We start from the raw sequence: 23622 nt of genomic DNA, 5'->3' as shown, positions 1-23622 counted from the left end.
GAAGCTGGCAGCTGGGAATGCTGGCAACCTCTAGAAGCTGGAAAAGGCAAGGAAACAGATTCCTTCCTGGAGTCGCCAGAAGGACTAGCTCTGCCTACACCTTGACTTAAACCCTGTGAGACATGTTTGGGCTCTGCCCTCCAGCTGCTTTAAGTCAAAAAGTGTGGGCCCTCTGTGACAGCAGCAACTGGAACTAAAGCAAAGTGGTCTTTACCTGGGACCCACAGATCCCATGGGCTTCCCAAGTGGCGCTAGTGGTAAAGGACTCGCCAGCCAATGCAGGAGATATAAGAGATGCAGTTTCAAACCCTGGGATGGGAAGATCCCCTAGAGGAGGGCACGGCAACCCACTGCAGTAGTCTTGCCTGGACAGAGGAGCCTGGCGGGCTACAGTCCACGGGATCACAAGAGTTAGCATGACTGAAGTGACTTAGCACGCATTCACAGAACCCCCCCAGGTAGAATTCAGGGTCTGTGAACTGCAAGGGGAAAGTATTCATCTTTAGCAACCAGAGTCACATTGAGGCACAGATGAGTCACAACCTGGGCCAGGGCCCCCCAGCAGCAGCTGTGACCCAACAATGGATGCCCTGTACCCCAGGGCACCACTGACATCTTGACACAGGGGACTTGCTCATTTGTCCTTTGAAACTGCTGACTCACCAGTGCCCCTGCTGTATATCATTTCTTGGCATAGTCAAGGAACACACACATTCCTCGCTTTTAACTATTTTTTTTTTTTTACTTTGAAGATTTATTTTAGATAATTTTAATAATATTTCCGTGGAGGCTGATTTCCTTTGTTTTAGTCACTGAATGGTTTTTGTTATAGGAATACACTTGATGGAAAACATCCATATTTTGGTAAAATACTGGAAAAATAGAAAAAAACTTACTCCTATATCACAGCCACCATCCATATGTTTGGAAGTTCACAGGGTGATGCCTAATTTAGAGTTCAGTCTATAGGGCAAGGAAATACAGTGGCTGAAGCTTGCCTTCCATTCTGCTCCCTCTGTCTGAACAGGATATGGATGTTGGCAGATGGTCCTTCCCACAGGCCAAGTCATGGTCTTGGTATATTAAAACTCATCCCTACACCTCCCTTGAGGATGGCAGACTGCCATCAAATGCTGTGTGCTCCAGAACACAATATCATATGGTTGCCACCATAGCCAGATGTTTAGTAAGTGGTACTAAAATGCAGACAGTTGAAAGAGATGCCTCTGCTTGCTGCTGAGAGCTTCATCTTGTCAAAAATCACTGCTTGCCCTAGAAAACCCAGAGAAAGATGGCAAAGCCAGGGCAGGGACTAAGCATCTGACCTACTGATAGCAGAGGGAAGGGGTGAGCTGAGAAGCCATGAGTCACACTCTGCTTTTAACTATTTTAATAGCTGTGTTTTAGTATGATGGTTTTCCTTTGCCTTTCTAGGCATTTTATTAAGTGTCTAAGATCATCTGTCTGAGGAGGGTCCTTTGGGCTCAGCAGACCACCCAGGGGCACTGTGGCCCACACAGCTGCAGGCTCCTGGGAAGGGGACACAGCCTTCCTGGGAGGCTGGGCTCTTCGGCTCTGCTTTGGGAGGCAGGGAAGGCATCTTGAGCAAAGAGATCGGGGACTGTCCCTGGGCACTGAGGAGCCACAGAAGGAGCACACATGGGAGGATTGCCAGGTGCCCACCTCCTCACCTGGCGTGTGTAGCCTGGAAACTGAGGCATGCCCGGTGAAAAAGTCAAAATTGCAATTGTTGGTATGGGACATGAGTTTGAGCAAACTCCAGGAGATAGTGGGGGACAGGGGAGCCTGGCGCGCTGCTGTCCATGAGGTCACAAAGAGTCGGACACGACTGGGCGGCTTAACAACAACATTCAGTATGAGGACGAGCTCGGCACTCTGTGCATGATCCCAATTCAGCCTCGCTGAAGACTTAGGAGGATGTCACTGTCATCTGCCCATTCTAGAGCTGAGGAAACTAAGGCCCAGAGAGGTGGTGGCTATGCTCTGTGCAGTGCAGCCTGCCCTCTGCCCAAAAAGAAGCGAGAGGGACTTTCACTAATTGACAGGGACGACCAGAGGAGCCCAGGGGGCAGGTTACTCTCTGAAGTTGAAACAGCAGGGCCCAATCCATGCCCGAATGACATACAAACCTCTCTTGTGCTTCCTCTTTTGGTTCCCTGCCTCAGTTTTTTGTTTCAAGGTTCCTTGGGCCCCCAGTTTGGGTGAGGGAGGGGGTGCAGGTGGCTGCACCCTGCCCCTCAGCTGCAGCCCAGCTCTGAGATGGAGATGGGGCTGCCCAGGCTTGACTCCACAGGAACATCCTGTGGCTCACATCTCCGTTAAGATAAACAGGCTTTGGGGATCCCTTCACGCCCCCAATCTCAGTCCTCTGGAATGTGTTCAGTCACACAGTTGTTACTCCACTCAGCACATCTTTACCGAGTGCCTTCCACATGCCAGGCCCTGAATACATGGAACCGAACAAAGTAGCCAGTAGCCTGTCCTCCCAGAGCCACCCTCTGGTGGGGAGATGGTCCACACAGAAGCAAACAGATGTTTAAAGTAGGGTTGGGAAGGGACAGGAGCTTTTGAGGGATGCTGGAGGAGAGGCCTGGAGGGAGTCTGAGTCCCAGGCCCTGGGAGCGTCTAGTTCAGCGATAGCAGATCCAAACACCAGGCTGGCTGCCCTCTAGGACAGGCTGGGAACAGAGGGTCTGTGTGGATCCTGGGGCTGCAGCCAGATGCTGCCTCCAAGATGCAGGTGAGGATGGGAGGTGGGGTCCCAGCCTGACTGCTTGCTGAGTACAAGGGCCCAGACTCAGGAGACAGCCAGGAGTGGGCAGGGGAGGTGGGTGCTATCAGTTTCATTCCCAGAGTGGCTTGGGCAGGGAAGAACAGGACAGGATATAAACCAGCAATGTTCTAAGTAAAAGGATGCTTAGTTGGACTTTTCCCTAGCTGAGCAGCTGAAGCCCAGGGAGGTACAGGAGTGCTTCCCAGTCCTGGAATGACCCTAGGGAGCCCCAGTACCCTTGTGTGACTCAAGGTCGGTTATTCCAAACCACGAGTCCCACGGCCACGATTCCACCCACCCGGAGCTCTGGCTTTCTCTCCCCTCCAGCTGTGCTGGTCTCCCGGGGCTGCTGCAGCGTCTGACCTTGAACTGGACGGCTTAGAACAACAGAAATGTACTCTCATGGCTCTGGAGATCAGAAGTCCAAAGGTAAGGTGTCGGTAGGGCCGTGTTCCCTGTTAAGGCACTCAGAGAGAGAACTCTGTTCCCAGTATGCCTTTTTCAGAGCTGGCTTCTGGGGTTGCCACCAATCACCATGTTCTCACCTTGCAGGCACATCACTCCAACCTCTCTGCCTCTGGTATCACATGGCCTTCTCATTGTTTGTCTAAGTTTTCATATAGCCTTCTTATAAGGACAACAGTCATTGGATAAGTCCCCATACAACTCCAATATGACTTTGTCTTAAGTGGACGATAGTACAAAAATCCTATTTCCAAATAAGGGCACGTTCATGAGTACCAGGGACTTGAATGTATTCTTAGGGCACACAATCCAACCCACAGCAAATACCCACACCCAGGCATGGCCTCAGACAAGGGCCAACATTTCCAGAGGAAGGGCCTGAGTCTAGGACCACCACCTCAGCCCAGGTGGCCGAAATGAGAAGCCAGCACATCAGAACTAGAGAGTAGTTCCTGCTCGCCACAGCTAAAGAAAGCCTGTGCAGCAACGCAGACCAGCAAAGGCATAAATAAATAAACAAAAATGAAAGGCCTTCTCTAAAGGCTGTGAGAGGACAAAAATAGGATCATGGATTGGCCAGCCATTTGCTGCTCTGGGTGGTGTTGAGGAAGTCACTCAGTGCCTCAGTTCCCTCCCTGTGACAAAGGGTGTTTGGAGGTTAAATCACGGCAAAAACTCTGCCTGCAATGCAGGAGACCCTGTATTGGGTAGGGAAGATCCCCTGGAGAAGGGAATGGCAAGCCACTCCAGTATCCTCAAAATGCCTGGGAAATCCCATGGGCAGAGGAGCCTGGAGGGCTATGGTCCATGGAATTGCAAAGTCAGACATGATTGAGCAATTAACACGTTCACTTTCACACTTTCTAATATATAAATTACCCAGTTCAGGACCTAACCCCAACAGGCATTAAAACACTTGACCTTTATTTTTATTAGTGGTGTGGGAGGATTAGCCACATAAAAGTGCCCAGCACTCAGAGGTTACTGCATCAGTGATGGCGCCAGGATCTCCTCCTGTTCTGTTCTGACTTTTCGCATTCGGTCACCTGTGCCCTGTGCGCCGATGGCTCTGGCTTTCATCAATCCCCTAGAGTCCTAACTTGCTTCTAGAGAACACCTGTGACTCTTCTTTGCCCTTGTCTCAGCACCTGCCTAGAAAAATTTACCTAAAAGTAAATATAGTATTCATTCATTCACTTTCTCTCTAAAACGTAAGCTTGGACTTGTGTGCGGGTGGAGGGAGTGGGGGACATTATTAGTTTCCTGCTTGCAGTCTTCCTGGGGTCTAGAACCCTGCCCGGCACCTAACAGATCAATAAGTACGTGTTGGGAGAAGGGGGTGACACATGGGGACATGGGGCCACTCGACGGGCGGAGAGATTGGTGACGCAGAAACCTAGGGACCGGAGGATAAACAACTGAATGAACCATGGCTGGGCATCCGAATTTTTTAAAAAAAGATGCCCCATGCCCTCTTCCGGGCAGGGCGGGAGCGCTAGGGGCCCGCAGCGATCCTGCCGGACACGGGCGGAAAACGTCGGGCACGGGTTCTGCGCGCTCTGCCTTTCTAACCCCGTGTTCCCGCCCAGGGAGGCCGACCACCCGGGGTCTGAACCCTCCTGATCCCGCGGCGTCAGCACGTGCTCAGCAGACGCCGGCCGCCCAGGGCGCAGCCTCACTCCCTGCGGCGCCCCTCCCCGCGCGGCCGCTCAATAGGGAGGGGCGCGGAGTGGGCGGGGCGGGCCAGCCCGGGCGGTGCTGGGACTTGTAGGACTTGTAGGCCTAGCCGCCCGCGCCCTGCCCCCGCCCCCTAGAGGCCCAATCACGGAAGGGGAAACTGAGGCCGGCTGAAGGTATCCAACGTGACGCGCGGCTGCAACATGGCCGCCTTCCCTGGCCCAACAAGTGTAGATGACACTTTAGCAAAGTTTTCCAAGGGAGCGCTGAGAATCCTTTCTCTGGTGGAGAGCTCTTCTCGGCTCTTTCCTTCCACCATGCATTCATTCACTCAACAAACTTTTCCTCGGCGGACTTCTGTTTGCCAGACCATACAGCTTGAGGAAAACATCCAAGGCCCCACCTCGCAGGGGCGAGAGAGAACTTAAATCCGCGAATAGGGGACCAGGGTTTGGGGAGGTGAAAAGTGCAATGAAGGGATAAGAGCAGGCTAAAGGGCAAGTGGTGTGACACAGCCCTGAGGCAGGAGTGGGCCTGGGGAGCACCGAGGACAAGACGAGAAATCAGGGGAGTCAGAAAAGTGTGTCCCCAGGGGACTCCGTGAAGACTCGGGGCTCCATTCTCAGCGTCAAGGGGCTGGGGTGGGCGTCTTGGGGGAAGCAAGGATCAGAACAGTGGGTGCCTGGGGGAGAGTGGGATTAAGGAGTGGGGGGTGCTTCAGGCACAGCTGGTCTGGGCCCGGGGTCAAATATAGCCTGACAGAGAATGTACTGGATAACCGCAAAGACTAGTAAACACCTCGCCTGCCTTCCTGTGCCCCTCAACCCCACTTTGAGCAGTGTCAACTTTTAAAAAGGTGCACGACTAGAAGCTGAGGATTGTATTTTATTCAGTGGGCTTTATGCAGACTCAAACCCTGGAAGCAGTTTCTAGGATAGCCCAGAGAGAGTGCTCCTAAGCGTGAGAGAGTGTTCCTAAGCGGTAAAGGAGGGGCCAGGATACAGGGAGTTTTATAACAAAAACCCGAAAGTCGAACATCAAAGGATTCTTGTGAATTAAAGAAAAACCAGACAAGTTAATGAATTTAGCACTTTCATATGCATGCAAAGATGCAAAAGTGTGGGCTTATGGAAATTATTCCTTTGATGTGCACCTTAACCATCTAGGATCAGTATCCTGTCCCAGCCCCCCGCCCCCCCCCCAACCTGAATCGCCTCAGGGTGTAGTCAGGTGGCTACAGTGGCTGATGGCTTAATGTCCACTGCACAGGACACCCCAATGCTGGTGCCTGGACATGTGGAGGGTTTGAGACCCTCAGGGCCTGGCTCTGCATAGCCGTGTGACCCACTGGTGGGGGATGCTGGTGCGGGGGCCTTGGGTTCAGTGCTCTGGTCAGACAGGAAGTTCCTAGTAACTTTGAACAAGCAGCCTTGACAATTCTGAAGCAGGTCTTGCTACAGAGTCCCAGGGGTGGGCCTGTCCCTATGGTTGGGGAAGGGACAAAGAGAATAGCACTGCCCTTTATGTTTGCTTTCCCCTAGAGGTTGCCGACAGAGGGAGGAATCCCGAGCACCGAGATGGACTTTTGATGAGGCCAGAATTACTTCCCCTGCCTAGTCACCTTATCATAGGGGCTCTGGGGACCACTCTGGCCACTCCTGGATGGTAGCACCATGATTTATTTCCTAATGGGTAATATATCGTATAGTTAAAAAGCAGAGACATTACTTTGCCGACAAAGGCCCGTCTAGTCAAAGCTATAGTTTTTCCAGTAGTCACATATGGATGGGAGAGAGTTGGACTATAAAGAAAGCTGAGTGCCAAAGAATTGATGCTTTTGTACTGTGGTGTTGGAGAAGACTCTTGAGAGTCCCTTGGGCTGCAAGGAGATCGAACCAGTCAAGCCTAAAGGAAATCAGTCCTGAATATTCCTTGGGAGGACTGATGCTGAAGCTGAAACTCCAATACTTTGGCTATCTGATGCAAAGAAGTGACTCATTGGAAAAGACCCTGATGCTTGGAAAAATTGAAGGCAGGAGGAGGAGGGGACAACAGAGGAGATGGTTGGAGGGCATCACTGACTCGAGGGACATGAGTTTGAGCAAGCTCCAGGAGTTGGTGATGGACAGGGAGGCCTGGCATGCTGCGGTCGATGGGGTTGCAAAGAGTTGGACGCGACTGAGCGGCTGAACTGAACTGAACCCGTTTATTTGTCTTGTTCATAGCGGCTTGGTGGGGCTAGAGTGTGTTCTGTGCATTTCTGCATTCCCCACACCCTAATAAATATTCCTCGAATGAATTATATTCGTGTATATAGATCACATACCACACTCTAAAATTCCTCGAACTAATTATTTTCATGTATATAGACCACACACACACGCATACCCACATACACTCTCGACAAACGGGGCTTCCCAGGTGGCTCTAGTGGTAAGGAACCTGCCTGCCAGTGCAGAAGACATAACAGATGAGGGTTCAGTCTGTGGATTGGAAAGATCTCCTGGAGGAGGGCATGGTCCAGTATTCTTGCCTAGAGAATTCCAAGGACAGAGGAACCTGGCAGGGCATAGTCCGTGGTGGTCACAAAGAGTGGGACACTACTGAAGCTACTTAGCACCTCTGCGTAAAGACAAAAATCATTTCACCTTCAATACGTGTTGTACTGGAGGTAGCACTGGGAGAAACGCCGACTCACTAAACACGATCTGAATCGTGTACACCTGATTCGCTAGACTGCTTTCCACGAGGAGAGGAGCCCGGAACCCAGCGAGCACGGAACAGGTGCCCTAGAAAACCCGGATGTGCCCCCGCCGCAAGTGCGCGCCTTGCTCCAAGAGCTTCCCCACCGCACGTGCGGCGCGGTGGGGCGGGGCCTGGACTACGCTTCCCGGCGCTCCTCGCGCGCCCGGGGCAGGGCGGGGCTGAGGCTGGAGGCGGGGTCGGTGTTGTAGGGCGGGGCCTGGGCGGGCCGGGGGCGGGGCCGACTACAAAGCCCGAGGGGCAGGCGCTGAGGCGCAGAGTGCTCGCAACGCCGGCTGGAGAGCAGCGCAACGCAGCGAGGAGCGCACGACGGGAGCGGCCCGCGCGTGGACGGGCCCGGCGGCTAGACCGGCGCCCCTGCTGCCCCGCTCGCACCCCCACCGTCCCCAATGAGCGCAGCCCCACGCGGCCCGGGTCCGTAGGCGGCGGGGCGCCCCCCATGCTGCTGCAGCCCGCGCCGTGCGCCCCGAGCGCGGGCTTCTCGCGGCCCCCGGCCGCCCCGGCGCCATGCACGGCTCGCAGAAGGACACCACGTTCACCAAGATTTTCGTGGGCGGCCTGCCCTACCATACCACCGACGCCTCGCTCAGGAAGTACTTCGAGGGCTTCGGGGACATCGAGGAGGCCGTGGTCATCACCGACCGCCAGACGGGCAAGTCTCGCGGATACGGCTTCGTAAGTGGCCCCGCGGCCGGGAGCGCCCGCCCCGCACTTATCGTGGCCGGGGCGCTGAGTCAAGCGGCGGGCGCACGCCAGTCCCGGGCGCCTCCCGCCGGCTCGGCACCTGCTGACCCTTCTCGGGCTGCAGCCGGTCCTGCCCCCGTCTCCCTGCCCCCACGCCACGCCGGCTTAAAAGGGAGAGCCGCTGTGTTCAATTAGGACTCTTCTAAGTTTGTGGAGAGGTTTTGGGGACAGCCGGCTACTTTTCGGCACTTCCTGGAGCAACAAGCGAGCGAGGAACAGGGCTTCACCCTGGGGCTAGGAGCCTTTGAACAACTCGTGTATTATTTTCCACCAACTCCCACAGACATCCCAAACAACCTAAGTCCAAGTCGGCCTGAAGACACTTCTCTTACTCCTTTTCTAACTAGGGTGTCCCCAAACCCCTCCCGTGAGGAAACTGGTGGTCCCCACGGGCCGGGTAGGCCAAGCCAGGACCCCTCCCTCCCTTCGGGTTTCGCTGTCGTCCCCGGGCATTGTTTTTGCCCTTCAAGGCCGCGTTTCTTAGCACTTGAACTCGGAAGGAGGAGCTGGGGTCCAGGGGCGGCTTTGGGGTTAGGGGGCTTAGGCTGGACGGGGCTGGGCGGATGCCTTGGGTAGCGGGCACCTGGGGTCAGGGGAAGTAAATGCCGGGGTGCCTGGGCTCTAGAGCCCACTCTGCTTCCCTCGCCTTCCGGTGAAGCCCCTGATGCCTCTGTGCTCCTCCAGGTGACCATGGCCGACCGGGCAGCCGCAGAGAGGGCTTGCAAAGACCCTAACCCCAACATTGATGGTCGCAAGGCAAACGTGAACTTGGCCTATCTGGGTGCCAAGCCGCGCAGCCTCCAGACGGGTGAGAGTGCGTGCTTTCCTTCGCTGTGCTTCTGGTTGCTATATTCAGCCTCGGTATCTGTGGGGTGGAGGAGGCCCCCCCGCCCTGCACCAGGAGTAGCAGTTGGCTGTCATGTGCTCCAAGAGAGCCGTCACAGGGCAGTCATCCCCCAGCTCGGAAGTTGAACCCCTTCCTCCGGCTGCGTGTGCCGGTGGGACAGGGCAAGGAGGGCAGGTCGGCAAGGAGGGCAGGTCACCCACTTGTCAGCTGTCCTCACCGGAGGGAGGAAGTGGGTCCCAGAGCTGGAGCTCCGGAGGGCGCAAGCCCAGTGGCTGCTGCCCCTCAGCTCCATGGGCCCCCTTTGGCTGGGAGTTCTGGGGTTCAGGTAGAGGTGCCCGGGAGGGGAGAGGAAGCTGTTTACCCTTTTGGATTAGAGGTGGAGGGCTGTGGGGGTCTTCCCTGGGTGAGGCTGGGCCCCTCCCTAACTGGTCTCTCATTTTAGGCTTTGCCATCGGCGTGCAACAGGTGCCCCCTACTTTGATCCAGCGGACTTACGGGTGAGTGGACGCGGCTGGCTGGGGCTGGGGGGCGCACAGCCCTTGGAGACTAGGCCAGGGCGCTGTGGGCTTCCTGGGTCTCCCCGTGCAGGTGGCCCTCGGTCTGAGGGAGCCTCTCACCCCAGGACCGCTGACCCCCCGGCACTGGTGGCACTGTCTGCAGCTCCCTTTCTCTGTCTGAGACCCGTCACTTGCTCCAGTCTTTCAGAAGCGTGATCGTGTTGTGGGAGTGGGAGGGATTCAGCTGGGAGAAGGGGGAGAAGGCAGATTGCATTTCTCTGCCCCGGCAAAGGCCACACTGAAGAGAGATGGGGAACATGCACTCTGGAGCCTGTGGGCTTGAATTCAGGTCCTGGCTTCCCCTTATTGGTTGTGTGCCTTGGGTTCCTCACCTGTAAAATGGGGTAGTGATAGCACCTCTGAGTTCTGTGGGTGGAGGCCAGGCAGGTAGGTGAGCATGCTGGAAGTGTTTGCCGACCAGGAACCGGGCCAGGCTCTTCTGAGGGCGCCTCTCTGACCTGCTCCAGTGCCCAACAGATGGTGGCAGCGGGTCACTGCCAACTGGTCTGGTGTTTGTGAAGCTGCAGCAGGTGAGCTGGGATTAGGGCCAGATGTCTCCGCCCAAGTGGGCTCAGCCTGTGGGCCTTTTGTCTAAGGTGCTTTGGAGTAGCGTGTCCCACCCTCCTCCACCTGAAAAGGGCCTTTTTTTTTTTTTTTTTTTTAAAGCATCTAATAAGGTCTGGCAGCTGCTTGGGAAAGGACACAAACTTTAGATGCACAAAGGAGCCTGCCGTACTGGCCGACTTCTCAGCCCCATGATTGATGTCGGCTCTGTGCCCTGGTGTGGGGAATGTGCTGATTACGATGAGGGGTTTGTGTTGGGGGGCCATTTATAGAACAGGGAGCCCCTGTTAAGATGGTAGAACTTCTTAAGCTTATCAGTGATCAGATTCCAGGCCCTGTGTTTTGTGTTGAAAGTTGCAAATATGTGTGTGTGTATCTGCCCCAGAGGCTTGATTTGATTGCTCACCTGGCTCGCTGGGGTGGTGTGGACCAGGCTTTGGAGCAGGTTGGGAGCTGGGCTCGGGCGGCCTGGGCAGGTTGGCCATGATTCGAGGCTCCTGGCCCTGACAGGCAGTCTCTGGCTGTCCAGGGCGCCCCCCCCGCTTGTGGGTCAGAGACCGTGTGTGAGCCCAGTGCCTTGTGTGTCCTCCTGGGAGGAAGCCTGGAGGGCCGCCGGGAGCAGGGGGCTCTGGTTTCCTTCCCACCCTGGGATCTGCTTCATCTGTGTCTGTAGGCGTCTTTGAAGGTGTTTGGGGACACCCCCATCTTCCTGCTGTCACCCAAGTTCTTCCTGTTTGGGTTCAGGCCACACGGGGAGGGCGTTCCTCACTTTTCACAGTCCTGGTTCTGTTTCCTGGGGCAGGGGCTGGGACAGGGGCTAGCACTGAGATCCAAGTGTGAGCCTTGAGCACACGCAGCTCTCCTCTGCTTAAAATGCCTCTGTGGCTTTCTGCTTGGGCCTGGGCTCTGTTCTGACCCATTACAGCTGCTTCTGGGACTGAGTCTCAGAGTCCTGATATTTGGGACTGGAGCCTGCGGACCTGGGTTCAGATCCTGGCTTTGTCACTTTACCAGTGGGGTCCTCCTTGATAAGTGATGTCACCTCTTCCTGAGCCTTCCGTTCCCTCATCTGGAAAATGGGAATAATAAGCACACAAGGCCGTGCTGGCTCACGGGGCGAGGTGCCCCACACCCTCGTGGCACTTCTCTGAGGTTGGGACGGACATCATCCCTCCCTCATAGGTGGGGAAACAGGCAAAGAGAGGTTAAAAACAGCTAACGGGCTGAAGTGAGGGGACTTGAACCTCCACAAGCTGGCTCTGGCCCCATGCTCTCAGCCCCTGCTCTCTGGGGTGGGAGGTGGGCAGGGTGCCCAGACGGTTTCCCCCACGGTCCTCAGAGCGCCGCCCACGGGAGGGTGGTCAGGGGTCACTCTGATTTCACTGCCACGTGCTTCTGAGTGCCGGCGACAATGTTTTGTAACTGAATCTGCTGGCCAGCCATTTAAGACCCATGACGACGCAGAGGCTCTATTTGTTGGTTGCTGAGGGGTGGAAGGACAGTCGACAAACAGGGACAAGGAGTCGGAGGGACAGGCCAGCTCTGCGTTTTCCAGCAGCTGGTGGATTGTCACCTCCCACCAGGCCGCGCTGAGACCCAGGGGCAGGGGGGCCTCGGCCAGGCTTTCAGAGTCAGCTGTCTCTTCCCAGTGCCTGCCCGCCTGGCTGGAGACTTAGGCCGTCAGCGTCCCTTTTGTCTTTACAAACAATCGGGCCCGGGAGCCCGGTCGGGCCTGACTCAGCGGTCAGTTGTGTCAGCTCCAGGCTGGCAGGGAGGCCTGGGCAGCCCAGGGTTTGCGAACCCGTTAACCCCTCTCCTGCCCACCGGAACTTTCCCAGGCTTTCCAGCCCCACTCCTGTGCCCGGGGCAGCTCCAAAGACCCCAGACCCCCACTCCCGGGCTCAGCCACTGTGGAATCCTCGCCTGGCCGGGTCATAAACGTCGATGTGGGAAGATTTGCCAAAGGACTTTGACATTCTGTTTTCTGCTTGGGTTCCTCCTCCCCGGTTTATCTTTTCTTCAAGAACAGGGTCTTTCAGGGTCTATCTTGAGTGGGACATTTCTGTCACATTCATGACGGCTGAGGCTTGGGTCTGGAGAAGACTTCTTTGGGAGGTGGCAAGTGGCCAGTCTCAGGGGGAGACAACTACAGCCAGAGACCACCCTGCCGAGCGTCCCACTGGGTGGGACAGTCAGCAGCCTACAGGCACGGGTCTAGGCAGAGTGTTGGGTCTGGCTCGGAAGGGGCTTCTTGGCTGGTGTCAGGGCTGTCTGACAGCCAGCTGTCTGTTCAGGCTGGGCCTGAGGCCGGTAGGAGCTAAGGTGTGTCCTGGGCCCAACTACACTGGGAGCCTCTCCTTGGGGTATTTTTGAAGGGTTAACTGTTTGTCTAGGCTTATCTCCCCCCGCCCCAACTTCTTAAGGGGGCCTCACTGTGGGCTTCATACCTATCTGCCATGAGCCCCACTCAGTGCTGGGGGCAAGCCAAGCCCTCGGGCCCAGATGACAGGACAGGGTCTGGTGGCCATTGGGTGTCAGGCAGGCTTCGTGCCAGAGCGAGGCCCCGGGAGCCTGACCAGGCTCGGGGTCAGGCCCACCCCCTTCTCCCCTTCTGCAGGATGGGGACTGTGTCAGTGCCACCTTGCAGGGCTGAGGGGGGATGGGCCCATGCCTGTGTGCAGAGCCGCGCAGTGAGGGCCTGGCCCACGGAAAGGCGGGCGCACAGTGACTCATCTCACAGCGGCTTGGCCACAGTCTGTTGCCCCTTCCACCTGTGCAGGTGCTGGGTGTGGGGAAACTTGCCAGAGCTGAACGTGCATGGCATAGGCACTGGAGCCTGAGTTGGGGGCTCCAACACCCTCCCTCCTTCCCCGAGGCCCCAGCACCGCTGTCTGGCCAGCTCTCAGACAAGTCAGAGCCAGAACCCCCAGAACTGACCAGGGCCCAGGATCTCCTCCCTCGGCACCTGCACACTCCATTTGGCTGAAGGTTTCCGGGCCCCTGCTCTGTCTCTGTGATGGTCCCCAGTGCCCAGGTTGAGACCCGCTGCCCTTGTTGTCATCAGGTCGTGGGTACCTGCCCAGCCAGGGGGTCTGAGTGGAGTGCCTGGGTCCCCAGAACGGGATGGGGGGCCACAGGGTGACAGGATGATGTCTGTTTCTCAAAAGCATGGAGCACACGGGACTGGGCAGAAGGGAATGAGCTGTTCCCAGAATGCTTTGTTCGTTAAGTATTTATTGAACACCTGCTGGATACTTTGAAAGACGTGGTTGGTTCTCTGTCTCACTTTCTGGCAGGGATGCCAGACCATTAGAAATCCGTCTGCACATGTGATGGGTGCAGCTGGGCAGAGCAGCTGGCTGGCAGGGGGCCTCGTGGGGGCAGGACAGGCCTGTGTCATGATGTAAGGGTAGGGAGGGTGATCTGCGAGTATGACAGTCATAGACTTGCACCCTGTGCCACCCCCAGATGGTGAAATCAGAGCAAGGCCTGGAGCCAGCTAAGAGCAGCATGCCTGCTATGGACTCCTGGGCTTGGTGGCATGTTGTGTTATGAAACATCACCACTGGGGACACTGCAGGGGGCCTCCTGTACTATACCTGCAGAGCCTTGTTATCTCATGATATGACATAAATAAAGCCAGGGGTAGTTGCAGTGCCTAGAATAGGGGTCAGCACCTGGGTGGGGGGCAGGGGGTGGGGGGCCAGCACCTTGGAGGTGTGGCAGGAAGTGAGGTCAGAATGGAGGCTTTGCAGGAGGGCAGAGAGGAAGCCTGTACCCTCCCCGTGTGGCATCACATGGCTTGTTTTTACTTTCAGGGTGTCTGGGGTGGTCCTCCCCCTCCCCACCCCGTTGCTTCCTGTTTGGCTCTCACTGGAGCGAGGCGTGGGCCGGCGCGTGGCCCTCCCCGCGGGCGCCCGTGCACACCTGTTGTTTGTCGCCGTCTGCTGTAACAGACACCGGCCTCCGGGTGGTTCTTGGGTTCTCGTCCAAGGGCGAGCTCCCCGCCAGCCGCGCTGGCCCTGGCAGGAGGGACCCTGTACTGAGGGCTGCAGGGCAGAGGCCTGACCACGCTCAGGCTGACACGGGCATCCTGGCCCCATGGGTGGGTAGGAGTGTGGGAAGGGGAATCCCAGGTGGGCCAGGCCCTTCATGCTGCAGCTGGAGGAGGCCATGTGAGGAGCCTGGGAGCCCCATGACTTGCCTGGGTGACCCTTTGTTCTTATGATGACCTTTTCTTCTTCAAGTCTCCATTTCCCTGGCTGCTGCGTGGATGTGACGAGCACTCTGCAGAGTGCTGGGGGGGCACCTGGATCATTCTCCTGACCCCTCTCACGTCGAGGGTGGGGAGGAAGCCCTGCTCTCATTCATTCAGTTTGTTCAAAGGACGTATGCCGGTTTGTGGCAGCTTGGGATGAAGGGAGCCCTGATCCTGCTTGTGATTACAGGACTTTCTTTGGCAGAGGTGGTGACTGGTGCTCCTGGGGGGAAGGGAGCAGCTGACGGGAGGCTGGTATGACCGGTGGGAGGAAGTGGGAGATTGAGGGGAGTCACGGACCCAGCAGGGTGGCCTCAGCTCACGTAGGGCCTTAGTGGTCCAGTGGGGGTGTTTGGATTTTACTCTGGGTCATGTGGGGCTACTGTGGGCCCTGAGCATGTAAGAGCCGAGTCACTTGCATCTTTAGAGCCTCTCTGGCTGCCGGGTGGGCCTGAGCCACGGGGGGCATGGTGGCCGCCTGGAACAGCACAGGGGTGTGGAGTTGTAGGATTCTGTGTACATTTAAAGAAGTACATTTAAAGAACGTGCGAAAGAAGGGAGTCCCAAGAGGATTCCAGAACATTGGGCCTGAGCTCACGGTGGTTCAATTGGCCTTGGCAGTGAGGGGAGGCTGCAATCTGAGGGGAAGAGCCGGTGTTTGGGCTTGGACAGGTTCTGGTGATGAGGCCAAGCCAGGGCCTGGCACTGCCCCACAGGAGATGCATTGCACCTGCTCTGATCCAGTGGCCACAGAGAGCCTGGAGTCCCCCCTCTGGGAAGTCCTGGGGGGCCCTCCCTGACCTAAGAATCCTGAATTGTACCCCAGCAGCTGCTGACTTCTCCAGCCCATCAGGCCAAACCTCCAGAGAACAGAAAAAGTGAAATGGGCTCATTTGCCTTTTTTATTTTTATTTTCGAGGGTGACCGTGCGTTCACAGAGTAAGCGCTTAGGACTGCAACCCATCCCTTTGCGCTGTGAGTTTCGCTCTGAGTGTGGGCTGTGAGGCCGTCTATCTCCTGGCGCCAGCTCCCTCAGCTGCCCCCTCCACCCCTGCCCGCCCTGGAGTCCCCAGACCTTGCTGATCAGACCCCTAGACCTCGGCCTGCGGGGTCTAGGGGAGGCTCTGTTGTGCTCTGTGCCACCCTTGGTTTACAGACAGGGAAACAGGCCAGAGAGGGCCGAGGGGCTGGGGCAGCTGTGGCCGAGGTCAGACTCGGGGTTCTCAGTCCTACACCCCTGTCTCCATCGGCCTGAGACAGCTGGGTCACTCCTGTCTGGGAACCGCTCACCCTGGGTGTGCGGGTCCAGGCAGAGATCTCTGCCATTGCCCTTTCAGCAGGTGCTGCTCAATCTGAGCATGTGCCCCTCCAGGATGGTCTGGCCTTTTGAACTGGCCAGCTGTAGCCCCCTCTACTTCCCACAATCTGGGGTTTTGTGAGTTTGTTTTGTCCAGGTCCTGGCCTAGGCGTTGGGTCACCTGATTTTGAGGTTCTGACCCACTAACTGTCCTGCTTGCTGGTTTGCTTTTCCCCCCAGGTCTCTGGTCTGCCCTCCATGGGGCTGGCTGGGAGGGCCTTCTGTCCGTCCTGGCTGGGTGGAATGTTCTTGCTCTTCCTCAGGCTCGAGGAGGAGGGGTCATTGGTGCTGCTGAGGTCCCTGGGGGTGCGGACAGGGGGCAGTCCCAGCCCCCAGCACAGTACTGAAGCTGACAGGTGCAGAGTCAGACTTGAACGGAGCCTGTGGTTCTTGCCTCCCCAGGGTTCATGGCTGTGAGTTGCTGAGCAAAGCTGTGCCAGCCCTAGTGGCCATTCCAGGTCAGGCTGCTGCTTCCGCTGCCTTCCAAGGGCCGAGACTCCCAGCCCAGAAAGCAGCGGGGCCCTGGAGGAAGCCCCTTTTCCACCCAGTGCCAACAAGGCCCTTGGCTCTCGGCTGGTGCTGGGGATCGAGCGGTCCAGGCCATGTCCCTGCCCTTAGGAAGACAGGTGGATGACAAAGTGGTTTGAGGCTGTAGGGAAGTATGGCCAGCGGTGGGCAAGAGGTGAGGGGGTGGTGGTCAGGGAAGGCCTCTGTGGAGGTGATTGAGCTGTGGGAAGGAGCCTGGCAGCAGTGGGAACAGCAGGTGCAAAGGCCCTGTGCACAGAGAAGCATGTCCAGTCTGGGGACAGAACGTGCCAAGCCTGTGCCCTCTTCAGAAGCCTGTAGATGGAGTGCGTGGAGGCCAGCGGTAGCTGACCTTTCTGAGGGGCAGGTGGAGTGCCGAGGAACCCACTGGGCACACGCACCCTGTGTCCTGGTGTGGTGTCCAAGACGCCCCCTTTCGTGGTGTGTAGGCCTGGGAGGGATCCAGGGGGCTGTGCTCAGACGGGGCCAGCCGCTGGCTTGGCTGGGTTTTCCTTCTCACTGGAGATTCTGGTGGGTGCGTATATGTGTGTGTGTGTGTTCCTTCCTGAGTGTGTTCATGTGCCAGCTCGGCTCCTTGGTTCCCACCTGGCCTCCTCCCCAGCCCCCTGTGTGGGTTTCTGGTTGGGACAGTGGTTAGAACTCCTTGTATCAACCTTTTGCCTTGTAGTTTATATCAGGTCTTGACCCCAGCATGATGCTGGCGAATTCTTTGTAGGGGGACTGTCCTGTGTGCTGTGGAATGTTAGCAGTGTCCCCAGCCTCCACCTGTGGCACTCCGTACCCTCCAGGTGACACCAGAAATGTCACATTCATGCTGAGTGGCCCCTGGGGTTGAAGTCACTGTGGCTGAGAAATGCTGGTCTGGTAGAGGATCTCTGCTCTCAAGCCCTGAGGTCAGCTTCTGCCAGACCCGTTTTAAAGATGGGAAAACAGGCTCGTGGAAGCTCTGTAACTTGAATGCAGATCTGAAGGGCCCAGCTCCCTGTTGGGGGGAGCTCCATAGCTTCCTCCCCCTTGACTCTGCAGGGCTTGTGCAGCAGCAGAACCCTGCTCTTATCTCCTGGCTGTGTGACTGCCAGTCCCTTGGCCTCTTGGAGCCTAAGTTTTCCTGAGAAATGGGGCAACATCAGCACCTATTTTCTGGCTGTGAAATGCTTCATATGTTATCTTTGGCTTTTCACAGAGTGGAGAGTGGGACAGGGTGCTTGAGGGACACAGATGAACAGATGCAGACTCAGAATGTCCCTGCAGGCCAGGAAATGGGAACCCCCCTTCCTCCCAACCTGAAGCTTACTCACCCACCATGTCTGAGCATCCCCAGCAGGGCAGCTCCGTGGTCCCCACGGTGCGGACTGTCGGGAACCTGGTGCACGTGCTGGCTTTCCTGGCTGGCACCCTTGCGTCAGGCATGGCCAGAATCCTGTCATTTCTGCGCCCCGTCATCTCCTGCACGGACAGCTTGTGCCTGGTCTGGGTGGTGCTTCTGCAGTGCGGTGTGTACCTGCATCCCCGGGGACCTGTCCAGTGCAGGTTCCCAGACCCCATCAGACTTGGCTGTCTGCTCTCTGAAACAGGGGTGTCCTTGCCTGTGTGTTCTGTGTTTGAGCCCAGAAGTTCTGCGCTCAAAACTTCCAGAACCTCACCCTCAGGAATGTGCTGGGGTTTCTGGAGCACTGCACCAAGACCCGCTCTGTCGTGTTTCCACTGGCTTCTCTTTAGGGAGGGGTCTGGACAGCTGAGGCTCCTCCTTTTTGTTGTTGTTTATAATTAGACTGAAAATAAAAGTGCTCCATGAGGGTGAAAACAAAGTGTCTGTCACATAGTGGATACCCAAGAAATAGACGCAGAATATTGATCAGGTATTAGTTCCTGTCCTGCTTTATTTTTTTTCCTGCCTGGTTTTTTAAATATATGATAGCTTTTAAAATTATCACAATCTTGTGAAATAGATGGCACTGTTTCCATTGTTACAAGTTTATTAAATTATCAAATTGTTAAGTTATTAAGCTGAGACCCAAAAGGCAACTCATATGCTTCATATCACATATCCTTTTAAATAAGGGACGTGTTTTCTATGGATTCTCAAGTCCTCATATACTTCTGTGTAAATACTTAGGTAATTTCCTGTAGGCAGACTAGATATCAAGAAATGGAACTGTTGGTGTGGCCCCTCTTCTGTCTTGTTGTCAGCACCGAATGCCCAGCCCCTTCCCCATCCATGGGCCTGGGCAAGGTGCCGGTAGAGCCTCCACCCACTCATGTGAGGTCCAGTGGGGGAGATGGACCAGGAGCTCAGGCTCCGAGCAGCTGCCCCCTCCTCCAAGAAGCCTCCCCTGACCACTCCTGACTCTGGTTCGTGGGTTGGCATATTTGTTTGTCTCTCCTCCTCCTGGATTCCGAGCTCTGAGAGGCCAGGGGCTGTGTAGTCTTCTCGCTACTGTGTTCTTGCCCAGAGCACACCCACAGACAGGAGAGAAGCCTGGGGAGGCGGAGGTGGAATTCGAACCCAGGCCCAACTCCATCCAGGGCTCTTGTTCCCACCAGAGAAGCAGGAGGGAGTGGACGGCGGAAACCCCTAATAAGAGAGAGAGGGCTTGGCCTAGGGCCCGTGTGCAGGTTCCTACAGGAAGCTGTCTGACCTCCTGACAAGCAGGAGTGGGTCGCCATGGCAACCATAGGAGTGCTGCCACCTAGGAGGGCAAATAGCAGGGATGAGGGGATCCACTGTGAGAACTTCCTGGCCCGGGGCAACTGGGGCTGCTCTGGGACTGGCCAGGTGTGCCCAGGCTCCTACCCCTAGGGCAGGGTTTGTTGCTGTGTCCACGAGGCTGTGGTACCTATCCCCACCTCAACTCTGCCCTCACTGGGTTCACCCCTGGCTCAGGATTGCTTCTTACGTGTGTGTGCTTTTATTGTGGTAAGGTGTGAGGGAGTGCTTAGTCACTCAGTCCTGTCCAACTCTGCAGCCTTGTGGACTGGAGCCCACCAGACTCCTCTGTCCATGGGATTTTTCAGGCAAGAATACTGCAGTGGGTTGTCATACTCTCCTCAAGGGGAATCTTCTTGACCCAGGAATTGAACCCACATCTCCTGTGTCTCCTGCATTGGCAGACAGGTTCTTTACTGCTGAGTCACGAGGGAAGCCCTGTGGTAAAGTACACATAACCTAAAATCTGCCATTTTAGGGCATTAAGCATTTTCACAAAGTTGTGTATTCATCACCACCATCTGATTCAGAACTTCTGCGTCACCCAGGAGGACACCACTTAGCACCCCCTCCCCTCTCCTGCTTCCTGAAGCCCCTGCACCTATGACCACTTTCTCTCTGGACTCGCTTCTGTGGAGGTTTCCATGAGTGGAATTGTGCAGTCCAGAGCCTTTCACTTCTGGCTGCTTTCCCCAGCATCGTGTCCTCAAGGGTCATCCACACAGTGGTGGTGTGTATCAGCGTGTTACTCCTTTTTATGGCAGAATAACATTCCTTGGCATGCATACACCGCAGTCTGGAAACCCATTCATCCTTGGACGGGAGCTTGGGTTGCTTCTCCTTTGTGGCTGGTGCGAATAGTGCTTATCATCTCTTAACTGTGCCCTTGAGTCCGTTTGCCTCACAGAGATACTCAGACCCCCATGCACCAACTGCTCGCCCCCCTACCCCCTCCACAGCCCCCTTCCCAGCCTTTTCTTTGCATTCAAAACATCGGGCCACATAAAGTTGCTGTCAGTCAACTTCTTGGACCCGTAAAAATGGCAGTTTTATACGATTCCACCTCACCCATCCTTAGCACTGGTTTAAACACACATTTGATTTTTTTAGTGAACATTATCACCGCTCAGTATAAATGTAACAGTTTTGCATAAACAGCACGTCTGTTCTGTGGCCTGGTTTTCTCTCCCAGCAATGTGGAGAGGGAGAGTGGCTTGAGATTGAGATTGGACTTTGTCCCGCTGACCCGTGGGTTGGTCTGGGGGACCCCAGGCACTGCTTTGTTGACACTGGGGTTTCTCTGCTTTTTCTGTGTTCCCAAGGGGGCGGCCGGGACCCATTGAGCCCCGTCTTTTTTCAGGAGCAAGGGCTCCCGGATGCTGAGGGCCCGGCAGGGGAGGGAACCTGGCTTCCAGGGCCCTGCTTGCTGTCCCCCAGCTGTCCCAGTTTCTGGCTCTGCCACACCTGCGGGATTCCCAGGAGGGAACATTTTCCCTTTTGCTTTCCAAGCAGCTTCTCTTTGAAATGGAAGGGTGGCGGGACAGGGTTTCCGGGCCTGTCTTACAGGTGTAGAGGCCCCGTCCTGCATATCTCTAGCAGGTCTGAGAGGAGGATGAGGAGCTGATGGCCGCCCTGGTGGCTCTGTGCCCACCCCTGCCGTGGGCGCTGCTGCACACTGGCCGTGGGGCTCGGCGCTGGCTGGCAGAGCAGGCACCTGCCGATACTGCCTTCCCGAGCCTCACTTTCCCCTTTGGCGATGTGCGGGATCACCCCTGTGGTGGAGGGCTGGGTGCACGGCATGCACAGCACCCACAGTGGGCAGCCTGCCAGGTGTGATGAGTGCCAGGTGCAGGTCACAGCTCTCAGACTGATGCCCAGGGGCCACATCCTGTTCCCTCCACGCTGGTACTGTGGGCGAGGTGCCTCTGAGCCCAGTGTTTCTGTTGTAAACTGAGATAATTATGAGAGCCACTCTAGGGGAAGGTTCACCAGTTGTCTTACGTGAGACATGGCCACCGGGCTGCTGAGCCCTGTCCCTAAGGCTTGGCCATCACCTTTGCTCTTAGTACCACCATCTGGTTATACTTCTCTTCATCGTTTTCTTCGTTCACTCAGCAGGTGAGCCCGTGCTGGGGGCCAAGGTCTGTGTTGTCATTTCATAGATGGCCGACGTTTTAGTTGGTGGGGAGACGGATGTGGGAGATAAGTAAGTTGTGTAGGTGTCACTTGGGGGCGTGGCGAGATGCTGGAAGATGAGTAGGGAAGTGGGGGTGGGGACAGGGCTGGCTTCATGGACTGTGCCCTGGGTGATCACATGGGGACTTGGTGCTCAGAAGGGCCTGTGCTGGGTTTGATGCGCTGGTTCTGAAATTGCTAATCATTTTTAAACTCCCCTGGCCCCCAAGTCATGTTGTTGCTCCTGTCAGGAATGGATGGTGTTTGGGGTGTAGGGTGGTTTGAGGGGGTTTCCTGGAGGGGTTCACTGAGGAGATATTTTGAGTGCAGACTTGAAGAGGGGCAGTAGGATCCCTGTGGGTCGCTGGGGAGAGTGCTGTGCCGGTTGTGGGCATGGCCAGTGCCACGGCCCTGCGGTGGGAGCAGCCTTATTGCTCAGGCTGCACCCGTTTTACACATGAGGAAGTGGAGACACGGGAGGGTGACGCAGCATCGCCCAGCAGTCCCAGCTCCTCCACTCCACCCTGGAGCCAGCTGTGCTTCCCTGCTCTGTCACCCGACCCTGACCCTCTCTGCTTGGCCCCGCAGGCTGACCCCCCACTACATCTACCCACAAGCCATCGTCCAGCCCAGCGTGGTGATCCCAGCCGCCCCGGTTCCACCTCTGTCCTCGCCTTACATCGAGTACACGCCGGCCAGCCCGGCCTATGCCCAGTACCCACCGGCCACCTATGACCAGTACCCGTACGCCGCCTCGCCCGCCACAGCCGCCAGCTTCGTGGGCTACAGCTACCCGGCCGCCGTGCCCCAGGCCCTCTCGGCTGCGGCTCCCGCGGGCACCACCTTCCTGCAGTACCAGCCTCCACAGCTGCAGCCTGACCGGATGCAGTGAGGCTGCCCCCGCCTGCGACTGCAGCCCCGTCACTGTGGGCTGGGTGGGCGCCAGCCGGGTCCAGGGGTGCACACCCACCCCTGGGCCTCGGAGGACCGTGCGGGACCCCACCAGCACCCTGGATGGCCCAGAGACCACTGCTCTTTACACCTGGGACGTCATGTCTTGAGGGAGTACTTGAATGACCGAAAGCTAATCGAAGATCAGCCTGATCAGTCGCACACGCACCGTCCCCACCCTCCCATACCCTAGGAGCCCACAGGTGGTCCCCCCAGCACCCGGAAGGGTCTTCTGGACCCTCCGTAAACCCCAACCGCCCTCTGGGTCCTGTTCAGAGAAGCCTTATTACTCCAGGGAAGCCCAGGATTGCGAAGTGCATTGACTGTTGTCACTTCATCCGCATGACTGTGAACCGCAGGTAGGGGACTCTCCCACCCCCAGAAATTCCCATTATCTAAATGCTGGCCCGGGGGCATCCCCCCACCCAAGGCTCCCAGGTGCGGCAGGGCCTCTGGTGACTGGCGACTAGGGCAGCCAGCCATGGTCCGTTCCATCGAAGCACTGCGGCTCTTTTTCTTATCATTGTTCTTTTGCTACTAAGATGATTTCAGAGTTTCAGTCTATTTTTTCAATGGAGACTCCCATCGCCAAGAATCCGAAACCTGTTTTTTTGACTTTGAGACTTGCTTTGGTCGATGGCTCGTCCGCCTGAAGAGATGGTGGTGGTGGTCTTCTGATAAGTATCTACCAGCCCGAGCTCCTCAGAGGTGGGCATCTTGACAGTGAGTTGTCTTAAGCTTGGCTCGCTCCCCGAGGCCGTGAAGTGGGTGCTGGCTGAGGGGCTGGACCACCACATCCCGGCCAGCTGGCAGGATAGAGGCTCAGAGCACAGGGTGGTCCCCACCCCACCCCCCACCCACATAGTGTCGCCTGCTGTATACAACCTGCGGGTTTGAGCTGAGACACGTCTGCCTGCCTTGAGAGCTCAGGGAGAGGAGGCGGCGGTTCACACACACCACGATGGGGCCTCGCCCTGGAGGAGCAAGGGAAAGATGAGGGGCGGGCGGGCTGGAAGGTTGGGGGCACTGAGGTGCTCATTCAGACCTACCTCAGGGACACGGGAGGCCTCGGGGCTGACGTATGTGGGCTTTGCTGCACGCCTGGTGCAGAGTCAAAGCCCAGAAAGTTAAGGTAGCTAATATTATAATAATATTTTTATTAGAATGTTCTGATTATAAAAAATAAAACTTGTTTTCTTTAAAGAAAAAGTGGGTCT

General features: G+C 56.5%; 1 protein-coding gene across 1 annotated transcript; it reads left to right on the top strand.

Moving 5' to 3' along the window:
• Window positions 1–7961: 7961 nt before the first annotated feature.
• Window positions 7962–23614, top strand: RBM38 (RNA binding motif protein 38). Its single transcript, XM_005887977.2, is given in 5 exon segments — window positions 7962–8193; window positions 8196–8374; window positions 9128–9251; window positions 9733–9787; window positions 22043–23614. Coding segments are annotated over 5 exon segments (717 nt in total). The 5' UTR covers window positions 7962–8138; the 3' UTR covers window positions 22347–23614.
• The last annotated feature ends 8 nt before the right edge of the window (window positions 23615–23622 follow it).

Source organism: Bos mutus, chromosome 13 (genome assembly GCF_027580195.1).
Source record: "Bos mutus isolate GX-2022 chromosome 13, NWIPB_WYAK_1.1, whole genome shotgun sequence".
Taxonomy (NCBI): domain Eukaryota; kingdom Metazoa; phylum Chordata; class Mammalia; order Artiodactyla; family Bovidae; genus Bos; species Bos mutus.
The sequence above is the reverse complement of the archived record's forward strand: the minus strand, read 5'-3'. Positions and strand labels throughout refer to the sequence as shown.